Consider the following 18,497-nt stretch of genomic DNA (forward strand, 5'->3'; position numbering starts at 1 on the left):
GGAACGAAATGTGACATTATGTCGATCTAATCCAAACTTTTAATAGGTGAGTATAGCAGGTACATGTATACAAGTTATTTTTCTTATTATACATTAATATGGAATTGCACGGAGTCAAACTATAAGAAGAGACTTATTCTTTGGGCAAAAAGTACGATGTGCAAATTAGTTTCTATAAAGTTTATTTTTTGATTGGCGTTTCAAGTACAAAGTATAAAATAGCTCGGAAATAATGTGTACTAATTTCTCACACACTTGTTCGTAATAATAAAAAATATCATCTAATAGTACGAAAATGATTTCTAATATAAGTAATAACAACAGTCGGCATGTATACGCAAGTAGAAACGTCTTTAATTACGTATTACATGCGTATCGATGTAAAAGTACTTATTTATTAATATGAGATTACATTGTTTTCTCTCTCTCTCTCTCTCTCTCTCTCTCTCTCTCTCTCTCTCTCTCAATATACTGTGTCTGAAAAATAAAAAATGCAATCGACGGTCGACGGTCGACGGTCGACGCTGTCGTTAGAGATGGTTCACGGTTTTATTTACAAAAGCACTCACTCGTCGCTGCTCAATTAAAGTTAATATTGCGAAAAGGTATATAAATGCTAATTGTGACTATACTTTATGACTGTTGTATAATACAGACGAAGCTTGGTACGAAAACAATAGATTTTCGTGAATGACCACTAAACTCGCATTAAGAAGAGGAAGAAGAAGAAGAAAAGAAAAGTGAAAAACGTTCGTTAAGTAAATTTTTACTTATCCTATAATTATTGTCAAATTTCTTTCGCGTCTTCAATCGCAGAGACGCGCATGTTGACACGTAAGTAAATACATAGCAGCACTATAAGAAAGAATTAGCAACTCTATATATAGAATCTAATCTATTATAAAAGTATACTAAACGTTAATATATACTTTCTTTCGGCGTTTAAATGTCCGTCTAACTTTCGGTCCCTTCTACGAAGAAGAGGAAGAAGAAAAAGAGTTCTGTCGAAAATCAATCGAAAATCGATAACAGAACGTAATCGAAACAGATCGAAGTAGTAACATTAATAGAAATAATCGAGCATTACTTTCCAGAGTAATGCGAGCCAATATTCGATGGTGGCCCTCTGTGATGATGATGATGATGATGATGTTGCTTTTGTCCAGGACCGGAATATCTGCTACCAGGACGTGAATGGACTATAGCATAATGATCGCTGTTCGTTGATATCGACCTCGTAGAATTCATCGTCGAACCGCCAGAAGCGTATCCTTGCTTGCCGTTTAACGAATATCTGCAATGTTTGTAAAAAAAAGAAAAAAAAAAAAAGAAAAAAGAAAAAACAATCGTTTAATTATTGTTGTCATACAACGAGATAATATTTCAATTGATCGATCCTTGAGGGCTTAAAGCGTTTATAGGATTAGTTTCAATGTATATCCACGCAGGAGAGACCTCTAAATGTAAACAATACTATATCCGTTGTCGTCAATCGGATCTTACAATTCGACCAGGACGGATCGTCGTCTTCGCAAATACTCGTATCTACATATAATTAGAAAGAAGCAAATCTAATAAGGTAATCGTTCGTTTCAATATTCTAATGGTTCCTTCTATTTAATATCACGACTTATTTTATAAACTAGGCAAGTTTGACATTTGAAAAAGATATTATCTTTTTCAACATTTTGTATATTTGCTATGGAACCAATGGATCGTAATGCGATTGGAAAGTGCGATGTAACATATGTCAGCGATCCGCTCTGATCTTAGGAAAAAGGAAGGATTTGCCAACCCGTCGTGTTTCCCAACGTCACGATTGATTCGCCATTACGACATCGCGTCAGACGCATTAAAGATTTAATTAAATCAAACCTCGACCCGTATTGAGAACCGTGCCAGCTACGGTAGGGATCGTAATCTTCGATCGACGGCTCCTTCTCGATGATGTCGGTTTGAGAGCAACTGCAGGTCATCGCCGAGCACAGAAATATGTTAATGATAAGCATTATGAGAAACAATATTCCCAGTGCGACCGCCAACCACAACAGCCATAACGGATGGATGGTGCCGTCTTCGTAGGACGCCTGAACCACTGTGTTGAGAAATAGCCTTTCGTTAAAATTTTTAACACGACTAAAGCGTCGATCAATTGCAAATTTTATAAATCAACTTTTTCTACCATTGATCGTTAACCGAGATAGTTCTGTTCCGACGATTTAATGTAAATTCAAGTATAGGAAGAGATGTCAGGACGAGCGTAGACTAATTTATAATTATGGAGGCAACAGTTTATAATCCGCTCGAGGTTTTAATTTTAATCCGCAAGAAGATAACTTACTAGGTTTCTCCCCTGGATCGAGAACGTAGACGCTGGTGCCGGCAAGAAGGATTCCTTCCTCGCCGACGACGTTTTGTCCGCCGATCGAGGAGCCACCCTTTGTCCCCTCGTCCTTGTCATCGTCGCACATAGGAGTTCCACAACTTCCTACAATTTTATGGCATATTAACGTAACGTAATATTCATAGTTAACGAATTTGTTTCGTTAGATACTATATGTAACGAAAGGCGGACGCGTAATAAATAAAATCATTAATGCGTGCCGTTCGACGGACGATAGGTGAATTATTTGAATGACCTAAATCGACCTAAATACGTAACGTTACAACTTGAATGGTAATCATTTGAATCAGGGTATCGCACGTTCGAGGCTCACCTCTGCACACGGCGATGTCACATTGGAAATGCACTTGTGGGCTGTCGGAAAAGCGGAACATGGAGAACAATGTAGCATCCGCCGTGCCTGCGTTTCGATCGTATATAAATTTCGTCATGACTCGTGCTTTTACGGGACACCTATGGTTGAAAAAGAAGGATAAAAAAAAAAAAAAAAAAAAAAAAGAAAAAAAACAAGAGGGGAGAAGAGAGTTTCAGGGATTTTCCTTGAATACGTACATGTAATAATTTATGCCGTTATACTCACCCTTTTTCGTCGATCAATTGAACGCTTGCATTTTTCTTGTTAAATGCAAAACAGGACTTCACCCTGATACCGTATGTTCCTGTAAAAACGAAGGCAGTACTCTTAGAAAGGAAACAATTCGAGAGAGAAGTTTTGCCAACGTCGCGTCGTCGACGTTTATTATAATTAGCCGCTGAAACGGAATACGTCGTAATAGTAAAACTTAGTAATGCTCACCATCCGGACGAGAGATTTCTGCTCTTAGGGTATAGTTGTGACCATAAATAGCTTCTTGCACTCTATGAGAACCGTCCAAGAGTCGTAAGGACACCAACGACGTTTCATTCCTTGAAGAACGTTCGAATGGAACTTTAATTAATTGTACCTCTCGCGTGCGTAGAATATAAGTATATTTAACAAAGTGTCCAAGTATGCAGTGTAAACGATTTTAAATGAAAATAAATATCTGATAATGGCGGCTCCTCGACTCACTTGGCATTTTTAAAGCCCGCCTTGCCGCACGTGATAACATAAAATTTGTCGTCGGCGAGCTCGAGAGTCTTGTGTATCCTCACCGCGATAGGGACCGATCGCTCTTCCGTATTCTGTAATGTTAACGAGCCAACGTTATTAATATAAATAACTTGGATAAATTTCCAATTTAGCTCGATTGAAACTAAATTTTTGGTCTACCCGATGAAATTTCCCAGAACAAAGAACAAAGAGAGGGAAGAGAGAAGGAAGGAAATATATATGCCACGTACAATGTGAGATTCTTACATTGTTAACGAGTACTCCACAGTAATCCGGTGCTCCTTTTGGCGCAAGTAGGTTTATACCGAGCGTGGCGTGCGTCGAGCCATTTCCGGGTACCATACACTGAGGCCTCCGATAATCCCTGGCGTGAACCGCGCCTACGAAGCTCTGGTTGAGATTCACGCGAATCGTCATATAACCGGCTTTGCACGTCGCCGTTACCGTCGGTTGAAATTCCGTGTCCAATAATTGACCGCTGACCTGCGTGCAAAAGAATATATATGATAGGTACGTACAACGAGGAAAGATTATACGCATCTTTTTCTCCTTAATTATTAGAGATCGGGACCTCTTTATCTATTATACTTGCTATACCGATATCTACGATCCATTTCTACGTACGCAAGGGCATTCCTATGTTTTTTATTCGAAAATCTTTATCGACGATTATAATTATAATCATCGATATAGATGTACTCGTCGAATCTCTCTCTCTCTCTCTCTCTCTCTTTCGCCTCGTTCGGCGAAATATATATAATAATATAAGTCTAATCGATATAACTCGAGATATTCCAAAAGAAAAAAAATATTTACAAATGATTTCAAGGAAAGAAGCAAAGCGGAAGGAACTGTAGAGAAATCAAGAGTATTAACTTTTAACTCGCGACAAAAATCATTGCCATGTCTAGTAAACTCGAGAGGTATTGCATTGAGAAAGTAGGGACATTTTCTCGTTCCAATCGGCGACTTAATGGACGAGTTAAGCTCAGAGACCGGTCTGGGCGGTAGCCAAGCGTCCCACGCTAACTTTCAATTTCGTATGCCGCGTTTGGACCACTTCTCCAAACTCCAATGATATATATTATTATGTTATATAAAAGCGTAGAAAATTTGCGCGGAGAGTCGAGTTTTGCTTCTCGATCCAATAGATCTATGGCGTGGGTGTTTTGCAAGGCCACGAGCCCTAAATGTTCCCTCCGCCGTATATCAAAGGAAGGATGCGCAATCGTAAGTTAGAAAAGAATGATGGTTTCTCTCCATAAAAGGGGGAATCTGATCCTTTGAAATCGGATCTTCTTTTCTTTCGAACACAAACGTGACACTACGTTTAAATCGTTTGGACGACGAATTGTTTTCTCTTTCTTTTTATTACGAATTATACCTATATTTAAGTCATGATGACGCGTCATTTAACGTGATCGTGATTTTAATACGACTTAATTAAATTAATTTGGCTGAGCCGCGTAATAATTACCGCGAATTCACGGTCACACTTTGTCCGCCTTAGTTAGGTCATAAAAGGAACGCAACACCGTTTGTGGATCGGCGACGTGATGTAATCAGAATTCCTGTGGAACGCGCCATGAGTGTACGCACTTAAAATAACGCTTACAGTGACGAAGAAAAAGGAGCGAGTGAGAGAGATAGAGAGAGAGAGAGAGAGAGAGAGAGAAAGGCAAACAGAAATTACGTTCGCCGACGAGAATATTTGCGCGTCTATTAGCCGTATAGTAAAAGTCTTCGAAACCAATTTTATTTCATTCTACGGGATTTCGGAAAAAGACTATATTCCTTATATATATGTATATATATATATATACATATTTTATTTCTTTCTTTTTAATAAATCTTACAGAGTAATACGTTGAGAAAATTTTCTACATTCTGATCCGTATAATTAATTATCGTTCACTTGGTTTCGATTTTTATCCAAATTTTTTCATTATATTTTACACAGCACTGATTATTGCAGACACCTTAACATGAGCAATAAAGATTGGCATCGATGATCAAAGTTGGTATAAAAAGGCAGTTGAACTATTAATTATTTTCTCGAGTATGTAGCCCGCAACAAAGAAAGAGTGAGACAGCGAAAGAAAGATATATGCGGGAAGAATTTGTCGAATCACCCCATATACGCACGTATCCTCCTTATCGTACTTTTCATCGTAGAAAGAGAAAATTTTGCCGTATCGTAAAATTCGATCGATGCCAACAAGAATTACGACGTGCGTCTAAGAAATAATTAGAAGAATGGAATGTAAAAGGAAAGGAGAGAGAGAGAGAGAGAGAGAGAGAGAGAGAGAGAGAGAGAGAGAGAGAGAAAGAGTGAGAATCTAGAGTTTGCGTTTACCGAGCGTTATCGAAATATACAATTTACGTGGTGGGTAATAATATTGTATTGAGATTTACCTCCAGTTCTCAACTTCTCCCCTATCTCTCTCTCTCTCTCTCTCTCTCTCGCCGTCTTTCTACGTGCAAGTTTGAATGCATTCCGATAGTGCACACCCAAGCGCAAGCATGCAAACCACGAGACTCGACCGCAGAAGTATATCGCTTGCAGAATGTTAGTCCTTCATTTTTCTCCCTTTCTTTTCTCTATTTCATTCTTTCTCTATTTTTTTATGCATGGAAAGGAGACAAACTTGGAGCGATTCCCGTGTTTCTACGTTCGTATACGTGTGTATGTACGTAGCAGCGCGTAAATCATAGCAAAGCCGAGATATATACTTACTATATAAACGTAAATTCTCATATCGCATACGTGAAAAAAAAGTTTCACGGATAAAATATACTTTTTCTTATTCGTCGTACTTAATACGTCGTAATTAACAAATTTTGACGATCGTATCTGTAAAACTCGTGACTTTCGAGATTCTTCAAGAAAATTTTCGATTGTTTAATTACAGTAAATTTTCGAGTCGTGCCAAGTCGTATAATCGAAGAGTTGAAACTGCAGTGTATGCAACGAATGCAGCGAAGGAGAAAAGCATTCTTTGGTCTCTCGTCTCTGGAAGAAAAATAAGATAAAGAAGAAGAAGAAAAGGAGAAGGAGAAGAGGAAGCAAGAGGTAGGAGAGCGAAGGGCCCCGAATTCTCTCGTCAGCGTTCCTTAGACTCCGTCGACAGAAAGAGTATGGAGAGGAGAGGAAGAGAGAAGAGGACCCAGTCTCCGGAATTATCCTGCGAGGAAAAAGGAACTCAAAGTCAAAACGTATGTTATTGACCCTTGCCTCGTTTGGACTCGTTGGTCTAACCACTTTCTTCCTCTTTTTATTTCCCTCCCCCCCCCCCTTTTTTTTAAAGCAACGTAAGACTCAAACCAAACGGGCCCGCGGCATTTTTGCCAGAAGAAGGCGCATCCTTCTTTTTCCTCTTCTCCCTCGTCTCCCTCTCTCTCTCTCTCTCTCTTGTTCTTCGAAGGTCCGAGCCAAGAGTACGAAGGGATTTATGAAGACATTGTTGGGAGGAGGTTCCACTATCTATTGCTTAAATACAGACGCGCGTAAGGCTGTTATCTCTATATCTCTTTTCTTTTCCTTCTCTCCTTTATTTCTTGGCAAGAAAAGTCAAGTTTTATTAATAGTACCGTCTTATTTTGACGTATTTTATGGTGCATTCTTCGTTCGCCGTTGATTCATTTACGGTGAAATTATCAGGCTATGAAAATTGCATCATTATTTATGTTTATTTATTCTTTTTAGGTAGTATGCCATTTTGTACGATTAGGTGATATTAATTTTATTAATACGGTTAAAATTACGTACCATCTCGTATAGGGTGCTTTTCTAAAAAGTGAGAATCACGAAGAGAAAAATGGATAGATGTATGCATAGATAAATAGAGAGGGGGAGAGAGAGAGAGAGAGACGATAGTTACTTTTTTACGACACGCATGAGTGCTTCGCGTTAATTAAGGGCTGATCGATTAATCAGGAACATGATGAGGTTCGTGTACTCCTCGCGTTAATGAGAACTCAATGAACGTAAGTATAGTTAATACCACGTGATGTACGAAAGTAATAAATCCTTAACGCAAGAATAATTCCACGTTATCGGATCAAAACTCGCGAGTATCCGATCGTTAATTAATGGTCTCCCTTTTATCGATACCCTGTCGTACATTATTTCCTATTTCTCTCTCGTTTCCACCTTTGCACTTTTATTACGTCGATATTTCTTCTTTCACTCCCTCTCTTTCTCTTTCTCCACCCCCCCCGTCTCTCTCTCTCTCTCTCTCTCTCTCTCTCTCTTTCTTTCGTTCTTCGATGCTCTCGAAAGCGTGTAGAGTGAAAGCAACGCGTTTGTAACTTTCCACGGTTATGGCTTATCAGATTATGGAGCGATTTTAATTCCTTCTCTCACATCCTCTCTCTCTCTCTCTCTCTCTCTCTCTCTATCTCTCTTTTTTAGAAGAAACTATGTACATCGAAGGCGACAGAATATCCAATGCATCTGGTCAAGAAAAGAAAGGAAACCTTGTAATCTCTCTATTTCTTTATATCGTTCTAAATGATGAAACAGAAATTCGATCATAGCCGAGGACAAACGACAAACTATCTTTTTCAATTATCCTATTTAAATGTATTTTTTCATCTTGGAAAACGATATAAGGCTTATAATGTCATTCTTTCGTGGAAATAGTAAGTACATTCTCCGGCAAGTGTATTTCGTGCATTCGATTATTACACTCTCTGTAATAACTATACGCATAAACAACTTTTGTGCTATTCGAACATATGCATTGCTCTCTTTCTCTCTTTATATATATATATACACACACACACATGTATATATACTCTTTGTTTTATCTTTTTGATGATACTCGTTACCGAATAAGGCAAGTAGAATTGATTCGAAATTATTACGATTAAGAGAGTGTAGTGTAGGTAGGAGTAATACTTTCTTATCGGAGCAATCAAAACGAAGAGTCGATACGTTCATACAACTTTCAAGAATTTTTAAGATAATTATTTTATGAATATCGCGTGGGAGTATTTCAAGGTGTTGGATTTTAATATGAAATTCGAGTAGGTGTTCCTTCGATTATAAAATTTTATTTGTTATTCGTTAATATTTTTAATTAGAGTTACCTAAATAAGAAGGTATAGGGGATAACAAATGTGCTTACATACATACAAGGTTGAAATTTATTATACATTCGCTGCTACTTGAATATATCGATCGTTTAATTACAATGAGATTTTAAATGACAGGATATTGTATGAATGACGTAAAAAATAAGAGACAAAAGTAAGACTATTTCAGAGTAGTATATTTATCTTTCATTGCTGGAGGAGATTCGCAAAGCAGTCGCAATCTTGGACAAACTCGAAAGGCTTCGCAGCGGTGACCCAGAAAATTAGCCCACCCATCTCGGTTGTGGTACGAAAACGAAAGTGAAAGCGAGAAATCAGAAGAGACGTCGAAAAGCAAATCGTTCTTGAAATCTTTGACTCGTTCTCTTAGTCGCAACGTTCCGAAACGAGCCACTTTCATCTCCAAGGCAATAAATAAAAGGAGTAAAAACATGTTGCGCGTCCGAGCGACTTCCTTCGAAGCTAATATTCTCTCTCTCTCTCTCTCTCTCTCTTTGTGTGTGTGTTCATTAAACTTTGATTTTCTTCCTTTTCCACCCACGACAGTTGATCCTTGAAAGCAAGCGACGTGCCAAAAATTGCATTGCTCGATTTGCTTTTATGACTCGCCGTGCCTTCTGATAAGTGCCTTCTCTCTCATTGTCAGTGGCGAAGAGTTACGCACGCGAAGAAAAGTGAAAGTGTGCGGGTAAGAAGGATGAAAAAGTAAATCAGTGGGAGAGAGATAAAGAGACACGCACACGGACGGGCGTAAAAAGAGAAATAGGAAGAAAAAGGGAGATAGTTGGAGAGAAGCAAACACCCACACGTGTATGCTCGAAGAAAGGAGCGAAGAGAAGTAAAAAGGAAGGGGCAAGGATATAAAACGATCTTATTACCATCGGAGGTCGTCCCGCTATTAAAACGGCTCTCCTCTTCTTCGTGGTCTTTCTATATCTCTTGGTCCGTCTCTCCCTTGTACTTGAGGCTTTAACTGCAAGGATAGGATCCGCGTACGCTTTCGCGTTTATGACAATGCCATTTCGTACGAGTCGGGAATTTCTAAGTGTTTCGCACAAAGACTAGCGCACGGATGTCCAAGGATATGTACGATCAATGTAGGCATATAGACGTGCGCTACGTTTTAGCACACGAACGTACGAACGTAGGAACGTCAGCTCGAAGACGTTTCACAAACTCACGCACGTGTACGGGCTCGCGAGCGCAAGCGAGCATGGAGTTATGCCCTGTACGACCATCGGCGTCGCCACGCGGGTGTCTCAACTTTTTCTTCTTTTTTCTTTTTTACCCCTTTTCATTTCCTTCTTTCATTATCCACGTATAATTCCATAGATCTCAATGGAGTTATTTTCTTTTTTCGTTGATTATAAGCTTTTTTATAAGCTTTCAAAAGGATTACTTTATTCGCAATTGGATTATCGTCGATCGAAATTATTTGCTCGAAAAAGAAATATTAATTAATTATTAAATAAAGAAAATGAACATTTCATTGGGGATCCTAGAGTTTGGATAAAATATAAGGATCAGTTATGTTGATAACGAGAAAAGGACGACGCCTATGTTTCTAGGGACGAAGCGAGGTATCAAGACGAAGTGTATACGCGTATGACGCGCAAAGAACGCCTCGACGATTTCGTTCCGACATCGCCTTCGGGAGAATCGCGGGCATAAATCATGAACTTCACCGACACGTCCGATTTGCCGATTGCCACGGGCACTTCTAGTACCTACACGAGTTCCACGAGGATCACGCGATGTCAAGTGCTTAACCTTTTCTCGAGTAAACGTCGCAAAAATCTCCGAGTTTCCTTGAATGCGATGCAACAAATTTTTCTCCTTCACGATGCGGTAGCCATCTCGGATCTACCTTTCATTCGTGATCTCGACTTTAGTCCGGAAATTATGAATGCGCGCGATCATCTAGTATCCCTTCTTGCATCGGTCAAAATTTATTTCTCATATTTATTAGAGGCTCGGGGGAGGAGAGAGAGAGAGAGAGAGAGAGAGAGAGAGAGATTATCATTGATTTTGATTATCCACGTATACGTGCGGACATATAATATCTCAAGTTTTTTGAAGCTTTTAGCCTAAGCTCGTTTCATGCACGATCGTTCTTTGTAAATAAGTCGTATAATGGAGTCGTAGCTTCTATCCGAGATATCACTTGGTCAATCATTCGGAAAGATTTATGTCTCTTTCAGGATGAAATATCAAAAGTTGTCACTCGTCGATAATTATCTCGGGTAACGATAAATATCCTCAATTAAGCTTACTTGGCGATTATCGATTTTTCAAGTCGACAGAGATTTTAATTTAACGAGGTTCTTAAATTTACAGGTAAGGGACATTGGTTCCTTGCAGATTTGGCATTTGACAATTGGAAGAGTTTTCAAAACTGTCTCGAGTTTATCGCCATAACAGGAGCTTTATTTTAAAATATAAAGATTTTTCAAAACTTTGATCGTACTATATGGTTCACCGTTCATCTATATAGATATACTCGTACCTCGATTAAATTCTCGTCGCTTTTTCTCTCTTTCAACGCACACGCCTTTTGGTACGGCAAGGTAGTATGTAGTAATGGCGTTTTTGCACGTACGATATGTTCACGGATAAACGCGCAATTTACGCGGCACGTGTTATATGCCGTTTCGTGCGTTCTATATACACCGAAAAGATCGTAACTCCTCGAGTTATATTCTTTTCCCGTATCGATCCTGACCAGAGTCGAGCGATTTTGTCGAGATACAAAAAGAGAAAAAGTGAACCCTCTCGGATCGCAATTTCCAACTTTCCATTTTTCGTCTCGACGATTCTCTGCGACGGACATTGCTGCGATATATACTCTCTCTCTGTCTCTCTCTCTCTCTCTCTCTCTCTCTCTTGTGCCAGACGGCTTTTCGCTCGAGATAAGAAAAGGACAGCCGTTAAAAGTGCGGACAGGCACGTTCGAGTTCAACAGGCGCGTCGGGGGAAATGGTTGCGTAAGAACGGCCTCTATTTGCATTCCTTCGATCGATTAATTTATCGATTCGCTACGGACGAAGAGGATAAGTTTGCCCTCCTGTGTCGATACCGAATTATCCGAACGGAATGCAAAATTCGTTCTCGATTTCTTTTCTTTTTCTCTTCTATTCTTATACACTCATTGCAGTTATCATCGAAAGCATTTCGGTCGGACCACAAGAGTAGAGTTTTTTTTTTTTTTTTTCGTAGACAATATCGATGATGTCGTTAAAACTTTCAATGATCTTATTACAAGATATCTCGATCACCGACAAAATTTGCCGGTCCACTGCGAGAGAACAATTTGTTACAGCACCAGCAGTCGCCATCATTCGTACCGTTATAATGACAATACAAACATTTCTCCATTTGCATAGAATTTCTATCGTTCCGCTGCATTCTTCGAGCATTCAACGTTAGTGGAAACACGGCCGTACACAGGCGTAGATGATGAGAGTAGTAAGTAACGCGAACAGAGCCGGTCATCATCAATTTCAGTTCGTATCGTATTTGCGTCGTTCCTAACGATTGATTTCAATTTAAACGCATGTATGTGTGTCTGTGTGTGTGTGTGTGTGTGTGTGTATAGTCCATGTGTATAGGACATATGCAAACATACGCAGCAGACGTACTCGCGTCGTATATAATATTATGGGCCATCGCAAGCCTCGCGTATAGGGAAAAAATTATCGAGGATCAATATTCCGCTTCTTCGATCGAGCAGTATCCCATTCGAACAAGGGTATTCGCTTTTATTGGCGTTTAATAACATTGGGATAACATGTGGAAAATAATGAAAGCGATAATGTCGGTGAAATCGTTTAGCTATACGTACTACGGCTAGCGTAGTAGAAACGTGCTCTTCTCGTTTCCGTTTGCTCTGACGTAGTCTTCGTAACGCTCGAAACGCCGCGTGACTCCCCGTTGCCACGTTTACTATCATCCTTGTACATTTTTACAGCGTGATTCCGTTAAATCGTTAATACGTCCATGACTGGACGGCTCGAATAAATTGGATCTCTGAGAAATCGAGAAATCTCATTAAAATGAATCGATCGTCCTAGTGAATCATATAGTTTGAGTTTGCGTCCTTCGAAGGAAATTACTTAAGATATTTGAATAAATACATTTCGCGTTCGATCGTTTATCATGGATCGTACGACGAAAAAATGGGAATATAGAAAATATATCGAAAGAGGATTTTAACTCGCGAAGGTGTAATCGATTTAGAGGTCCGCTGCGACGACTCATCGATCTCTCATCGAATATCATAACGCTCGTCATGGATCTCAGCTCGAGGCATCGCTAAATATGGCAGTGCAAGGCGGGCGGCGGTATCCTCGTAGGCAGGCGAGTCGCGTCCTTCCCTCGCGAGAGCGTAACTAAAGTACCACACTGGCCGATTATAAATTCGGTCGAAAGGAGAGTAATCTAAACTCTCGAGTATAGGATTCCATTCTGGAGGCCGGTATGCCTATCGGCTTACCGCATTTATCACGGTAAATGGCATTCTTCGGCTCAAGGATATCCACCGGACGGAGACGACGAAAAGTCCAAAAGAAATGATAACGTATTTTATGCTTCCGTGTAACGATCGGTTACATCCATTCGAGTACCGACAACGACGACGGAGCCCCCTGACTTACCACCACGAACACGAACGGTGAGAAGAGAATGAAAAGAGTCACGGGGAGCTTCGTGACTCTCTACCAATGGAAAACGAACGGGTATTATAAACCACCTCCTCGTCCCTTGAGAGAGAGAGAGAGAGAGAGAGAGAGAATACGATCGGAGTTTCGATATTACGTACGTGAGCATCGAACGAGGGCCGTACGAGACCTCGTCTCGCACTTTCGCAATCCTTTAAAGAAAAGACTTATTATCGTATGGTTAAACGTAGGCTGCTGTATGGAAGGCTGCCGAGCGTAGGTCGAACTATCCCGTGGAGTAGCGCTCGTTCTCCGAAAATGGACATGTGCGTCGATGAGAGGGAGAGAGAGAGAGAGAGAGAGAGAGAGAGAGAGAGGAGAAAAGATGGAATTTCTGACTTTCGTTTTATTCGCGGTACGCCGCACTTGGATGCGTTCCACAGAGCCACTTTGATACTTTAAGATTCTCAAATAGGTATTTCTTACTTTCCTTTATAACGATCGTAAAATTGTCTAGTACGTCTTTGATAGTATCTCACCGTGTAATCTCTTATAACCATTAACTTTTCGTTAAGACAAATGTTTCTTAACTTGTTCTTACGTTGTTCATGGAAATGGATTTAAAGTTGCTTGAACAGGAGAATGCATCCAAAGGGTGCGTCGCAAACTCTTTTCAAATGGAAAACTTCTGCGGGTCCTAATTCGAAACGACAACGTCCCTGCGTGTTGGCGAAAGATCAAAGAGATACGAGTCGCAATCAACCAGAGAAAAAGAGAGAAAGAGCGAGGCAGAAAAAAGGAGGGAGAAAAATTCCTGTGATTACGTGAGAAATGAGACATGTGAGACGTAGGAAATATTTCATGCGGGACGCGTATTCGAGGACAAGAGGTTCTTCGTGTCGTAGACGAGCGCCTAGATGCGCGTCCGCATACGACGACGGCACGCATTAATCTGAAGTCTAGTCCTTTTGTTTTTTTGTTTTCTTTTTCCTCCCTTTTACGACATCCCAAGCATCCGATAGACTCGACTCGAAAGAAAAAAAACTCGAGCAAAACGGACAATTATTTTTTTCCTCGTGAATGTTATCGTTCATAACTGTAACGTCCTATTGGAAACTTGAACCTTCTCTATACGTAGAAGCAATGAGAACGCACAGAGAAAGAAAAAAAAAAAAACACTCGGGTCTGTCTGCTTGGTAAGATCCTCGATCGCGATATCGTACGTCCGATGGAATTTGAAGAAATTTCAAGGCGAATGAAAATGTTTCTCGCATCGTTGATTAACTTTGAATTTACGTTCGCGCATAGGATCGGACGAGGCGAGATAGATATCTCCTTTCTTTTTTCTTTTTTGTTTAGATAAACTTATCAGGAATTTGCGACTCTTGCCAATTTGTTTTCTGCATTGTCCTGTTAGCGTTAACATCCTTGACGATAACAATAACTCCCCTTTTATCTTGTAGTTATCGTTAAATAGCGTTCGATCTAATTGAACCATTTTATACGAAGCGACGATATCTATCGTTTCTTATCATCTCCCTTTCCCTTTCTCTCTTTTAATCGAATCTCGAATACCAAGGAAAGTCTCTGTGACATTACACGTACCGACCCTTCGATCGCAGATTAATTTTACATGTCATCGTTCGCTCGAAGATTCTTACGCACAGCATCCGTGCTCGGTTTCATCCATCGACCTTACTTCGCTTTATCGACTCGCGATCGAAGGTCACTCGATGTAAAACGTTCGATCGTGTATACTAGTCAGAAAGTAAAAGCCTTCGACAACGAGCTAAAATATTTCACTTAATAGTATTCAACCCATTAGCATTATCTTATCACGGCTGAAAGGAGCCAAGAGACCAAGTATTTTACAAGTACCACTCTGCATACCAGTCTTGTACTCCGCTAATAAGAGAAAGAAAGAGAGCGAGAGGGGGAGAGAGAGAGAGAGAGAGAGAGAGAGAGAGAGAGAGAGAGAGAGGTGTTATTAAAATCCTCCATACTTTTTTCCGATCGAACTTAAAACATTCTAGTCACAATGTTTCACAGAACAAGGTAATTGCGAATTACTCTTTTCCACTTGTATTACGGCGCACGTTACATCATCATCGTTCCTACAGCGTTCACTCAAGGTCGAAGAACGCGACACAACTGTAAATAGTAAAGGTGTCCTCCTATTATTATTTTACAATATTATTTTACAATAATCTTGTGATAAATCACGAGGAATTTTTTATCCGTTATCTCTCTTGTCTTTGCAAGTTTGTATGTAATATTTCCATTTGAAGAAAGAGAGAGAAAAATGTCCCCATAGAATAACGCGTTTTAACGAGGTTTTCCTTTGCATACCAAAGATCGAGAGAGAGAGAGAGAGAGAGAGAGAGAGAGAGAGAGAGAGAGAGAGAGAGTGAGAAAGGCGAAACATGGAGAAGGCTAAAAGAGACAAAGAAAGAGAAGGAAGGAACAGACTATTGTGTGTGAGTGGCTCTGTTGCATTCCTTCTCGTAATAGGCAGACTCTACCACAGCCTGCACCTTCGCGTTGTACGAGAAGATATGTTTACATATACATACACATATACATACACATATACATGTATATATATATATATATATATATATATTTTGGACCCCGATGCGAAAGAAGAGAGACGAGAGAAGAGTCGCGAGACCCAGCATCCCCCCTCTCTTTCTTCCTCTCTGTCCATTCTTCTCTCTTTTACCGAACACGAATTTCCACGAATGGCGAAGCAAATGTTCGAAGCGAGATATAGACGCGACTCGCATTTTAATCCTTGCATAATTTTTCTTTATTCGCATCTCTTTCTCTTTGTTCCTTTTCGTCCTGTCATTGCAATCTGTGTTTTAGCGATCGTAAAATATCCCTTCGCATTGATCGTTCATTAATAATTTTCTTCGACCTACACGTACCTATCGTTAATCTCGCAAGATTTTTTATACTTTGGATTTCATCGCGAATACAAATAATATAGTATTACGGTTAATTAAATCACATAATTAATTGTGTAACGAGAAAGATGTTGCGTAGGAGATTCTAATCGGCACGGAGAAAAATTCTAGAAAGTTTGCGTAGTACGCGTGCGACTTAGTTTAGTACGAAAGAATAACAATCGTAGAGTATCGTAGAAAAATCGTACAGAGGACGATTAGTTTTTAACATCAACTATCGAAGAACATGTTGAATTATCTTGACATTCTTTTCTAAAATATATCATTGAAATGAAAAATTATCTAAAGAAAGATATGTACGTACATATGTGGGTATGTTCAAACTCACCTCGCTGACGCATAGCGCCACCAGGATCCAGCAGGCTGCAGTAACGATTCTGCGCGAGATCGGACGAAAACTTGTCCATTCGCGTGCTGACATTTTGGTAGCGTGCATTTGGTCGCGTTCGCGCGACTCTGTATTTCGCGACATATAGGAAAATGTAGTGTTATGTATAATGAAAATGGAGGTAGGAGAGAAGAAAGGAAAGGCTTCGATATCGCGTACGCCTTTGACGTCTTTGGGTCTTTGAGGCCGGTCTCACGTCACATTTTCCTTATTTCCCAAGAAGAGACTCATCGTATCGCGATTGTGATCGTGTCCCTTCGATCCCGTCTTCTCTTCTCTTTGATTTATTTCTCCTTGCCACGCGGTATATAGCTTTGAGCGTGTGGGTACGTGCGCGATGTGGATGCACGATGCGTGCGTGCGTGCGTGCGTGTGTGTCGTTGGGACTGGTCCTTGTCTTCGATGGAGTCAACACGAAAGACGCTGTTCCGTTCACCAAAGAGGAGGAACAAGGAGAAGAGGACTAAGAAGAAAAAGAAAAAATATGTTTTCTCTCTCTCTCTCTCTCTCTCTCTCTCTCTCTCTCTCTCTCTGCCCCTTTGCTCTACGTAAAAGCAAAGGGAGCTCGCGTGAGATAAGAAAATTCGACTCTGAACGACGACGGGCGACGAGGACGGATTCGAATGGAGTCGAGTGTTATACTGGCGATATAATGATTGTCCGTGCCTTCCGAGAGAGGTGGCCTCAGGGACGCTCAGGTGTTCGCTCAGGTGTGCTTGGTGGGGGCCAGGACGGTACCAGAGCGCGGCCGCCATTCCCTTTTCCTCCCGATACACCTCTGCTACGATCTACGCATTCGTGTCTCCGAAGCTACCTCGCCCGGTCGCACCGTTACTGCGGCTTCACCTTTTTACCACCATGTGGCAGTAGCTTGCGATCGTGCCCGAGGTAAGGTAGAAATCGTTCCTATCGTCCGACGTTTTTTAAAGATTTAAATGGAGCGGTCATTGACCTCGAACAACTCGTGCTCTATATTCTAGCAACGTCGTTGGGGTTGCTCGTGTGCCAGGGATGCGCGCCTCATAGTTGCTGCATTTTATTTGAAAGGCCTACAAAAGAATGATATTTAATGAAAGCAAGATACCGATTTTAATTCAATCTTAATTATCAAGTTTCTATACTCTATAGGGTTAATTCGATCGCTTATTTCAAAATAGCAATAGAATAGAAAAAAAAATGTTGAAAAAAAACGATCGAAGAGTTTTATAATGTCCACCGTTTTGTTGGAACGATCTAACCAATTTATCAACCAACGGCACGGTGCAAAATGTTCACTACGTAATTGCCCGTGTCAGGGTTACGTTCGCGTAACGGTAGTTTATGGTGATATTCATTGTCGCATTAATAGCTTCGAGCTTTTAAAGCCGATAAATCGAAAAGGAAGATGAAGCAACATTTTTCTTTTCTTTCTTTTTTTTTTTTTTTTTTATTTGACAGTGTTATCGTTTCATAAGACATGTGTAATTTTATCCTTATTTATAGTCTGCGGCGTCATTCAAGAAACGTGTATTTTAAACAAAGTTTTATTATTAATTAAAAAAAAAAAAAAAAGAAAAAAAGAACGATCCCCACCATTGAAATAAATGTTTTGCGAAATTCCATTAGCAAGAAGCACCGATAATAAATCTTCGCCCTTTGCAAAGAATCCTTTGATAGTTTCTCGACGACTGATAAAATACTTCCTGCTAACGATCGACGCTTTACTATTTCCTGGATTTAATGATCATTATTATAGTTCACAGGTTGAAATTAATCGCGAATCTTTGTCCAAGGATGGCTTGTCCAAGCGCAATATTAAATCCCTCTGTATAAAATAATAAATTTTATCCCACGACAACTCTGTTTGGTCCTGCGGACCAAAAAGAAATGAAATTATACGATGTGCCGG

General features: G+C 40.1%; 1 protein-coding gene across 2 annotated transcripts; it reads right to left on the reverse strand.

Moving 5' to 3' along the window:
* Nucleotides 1-173: 173 nt before the first annotated feature.
* On the reverse strand, nt 174-17,329 carry LOC124950550. 2 transcript variants are annotated; one of them, XM_047497401.1, is made up of 9 exons: nt 16,550-17,329; nt 3,744-3,980; nt 3,456-3,568; nt 3,201-3,310; nt 2,985-3,063; nt 2,718-2,857; nt 2,342-2,488; nt 1,882-2,095; nt 174-1,294 (listed from the first exon to the last, which is right to left on the reverse strand). In XM_047497401.1, exons 1-9 carry the CDS (start codon nt 16,691-16,693, stop codon nt 1,084-1,086), a joined length of 1,395 nt encoding a protein of 464 aa, XP_047353357.1. In that variant the 5' UTR covers nt 16,694-17,329; the 3' UTR covers nt 174-1,083. The 2 variants fall into 2 exon arrangements, with proteins under 2 accessions (XP_047353357.1, XP_047353356.1); XM_047497400.1 differs by having other exon boundaries at nt 1,876-2,095; nt 16,550-17,322.
* Nucleotides 17,330-18,497: the final 1,168 nt, after the last annotated feature.

Source organism: Vespa velutina, chromosome 7 (genome assembly GCF_912470025.1).
Source record: "Vespa velutina chromosome 7, iVesVel2.1, whole genome shotgun sequence".
Lineage (NCBI taxonomy): Eukaryota > Metazoa > Arthropoda > Insecta > Hymenoptera > Vespidae > Vespa > Vespa velutina.

Coding starts and splice junctions, on each gene's coding strand:
- LOC124950550 (XM_047497400.1), bottom strand. CDS start 16,693: ATGTCGCGAAATACAGAGTCGCGCGAACGCGACCAAATGCACGCTACC. Junction 2,858..2,984: donor CAATTGATCGACGAAAAAGG/GTGAGTATAACG, acceptor TTTCAACCATAG/GTGTCCCGTAAAAGCACGAG. Junction 1,295..1,875: donor GGTTCTCAATACGGGTCGAG/GTTTGATTTAAT, acceptor CAAACATTGCAG/ATATTCGTTAAACGGCAAGC.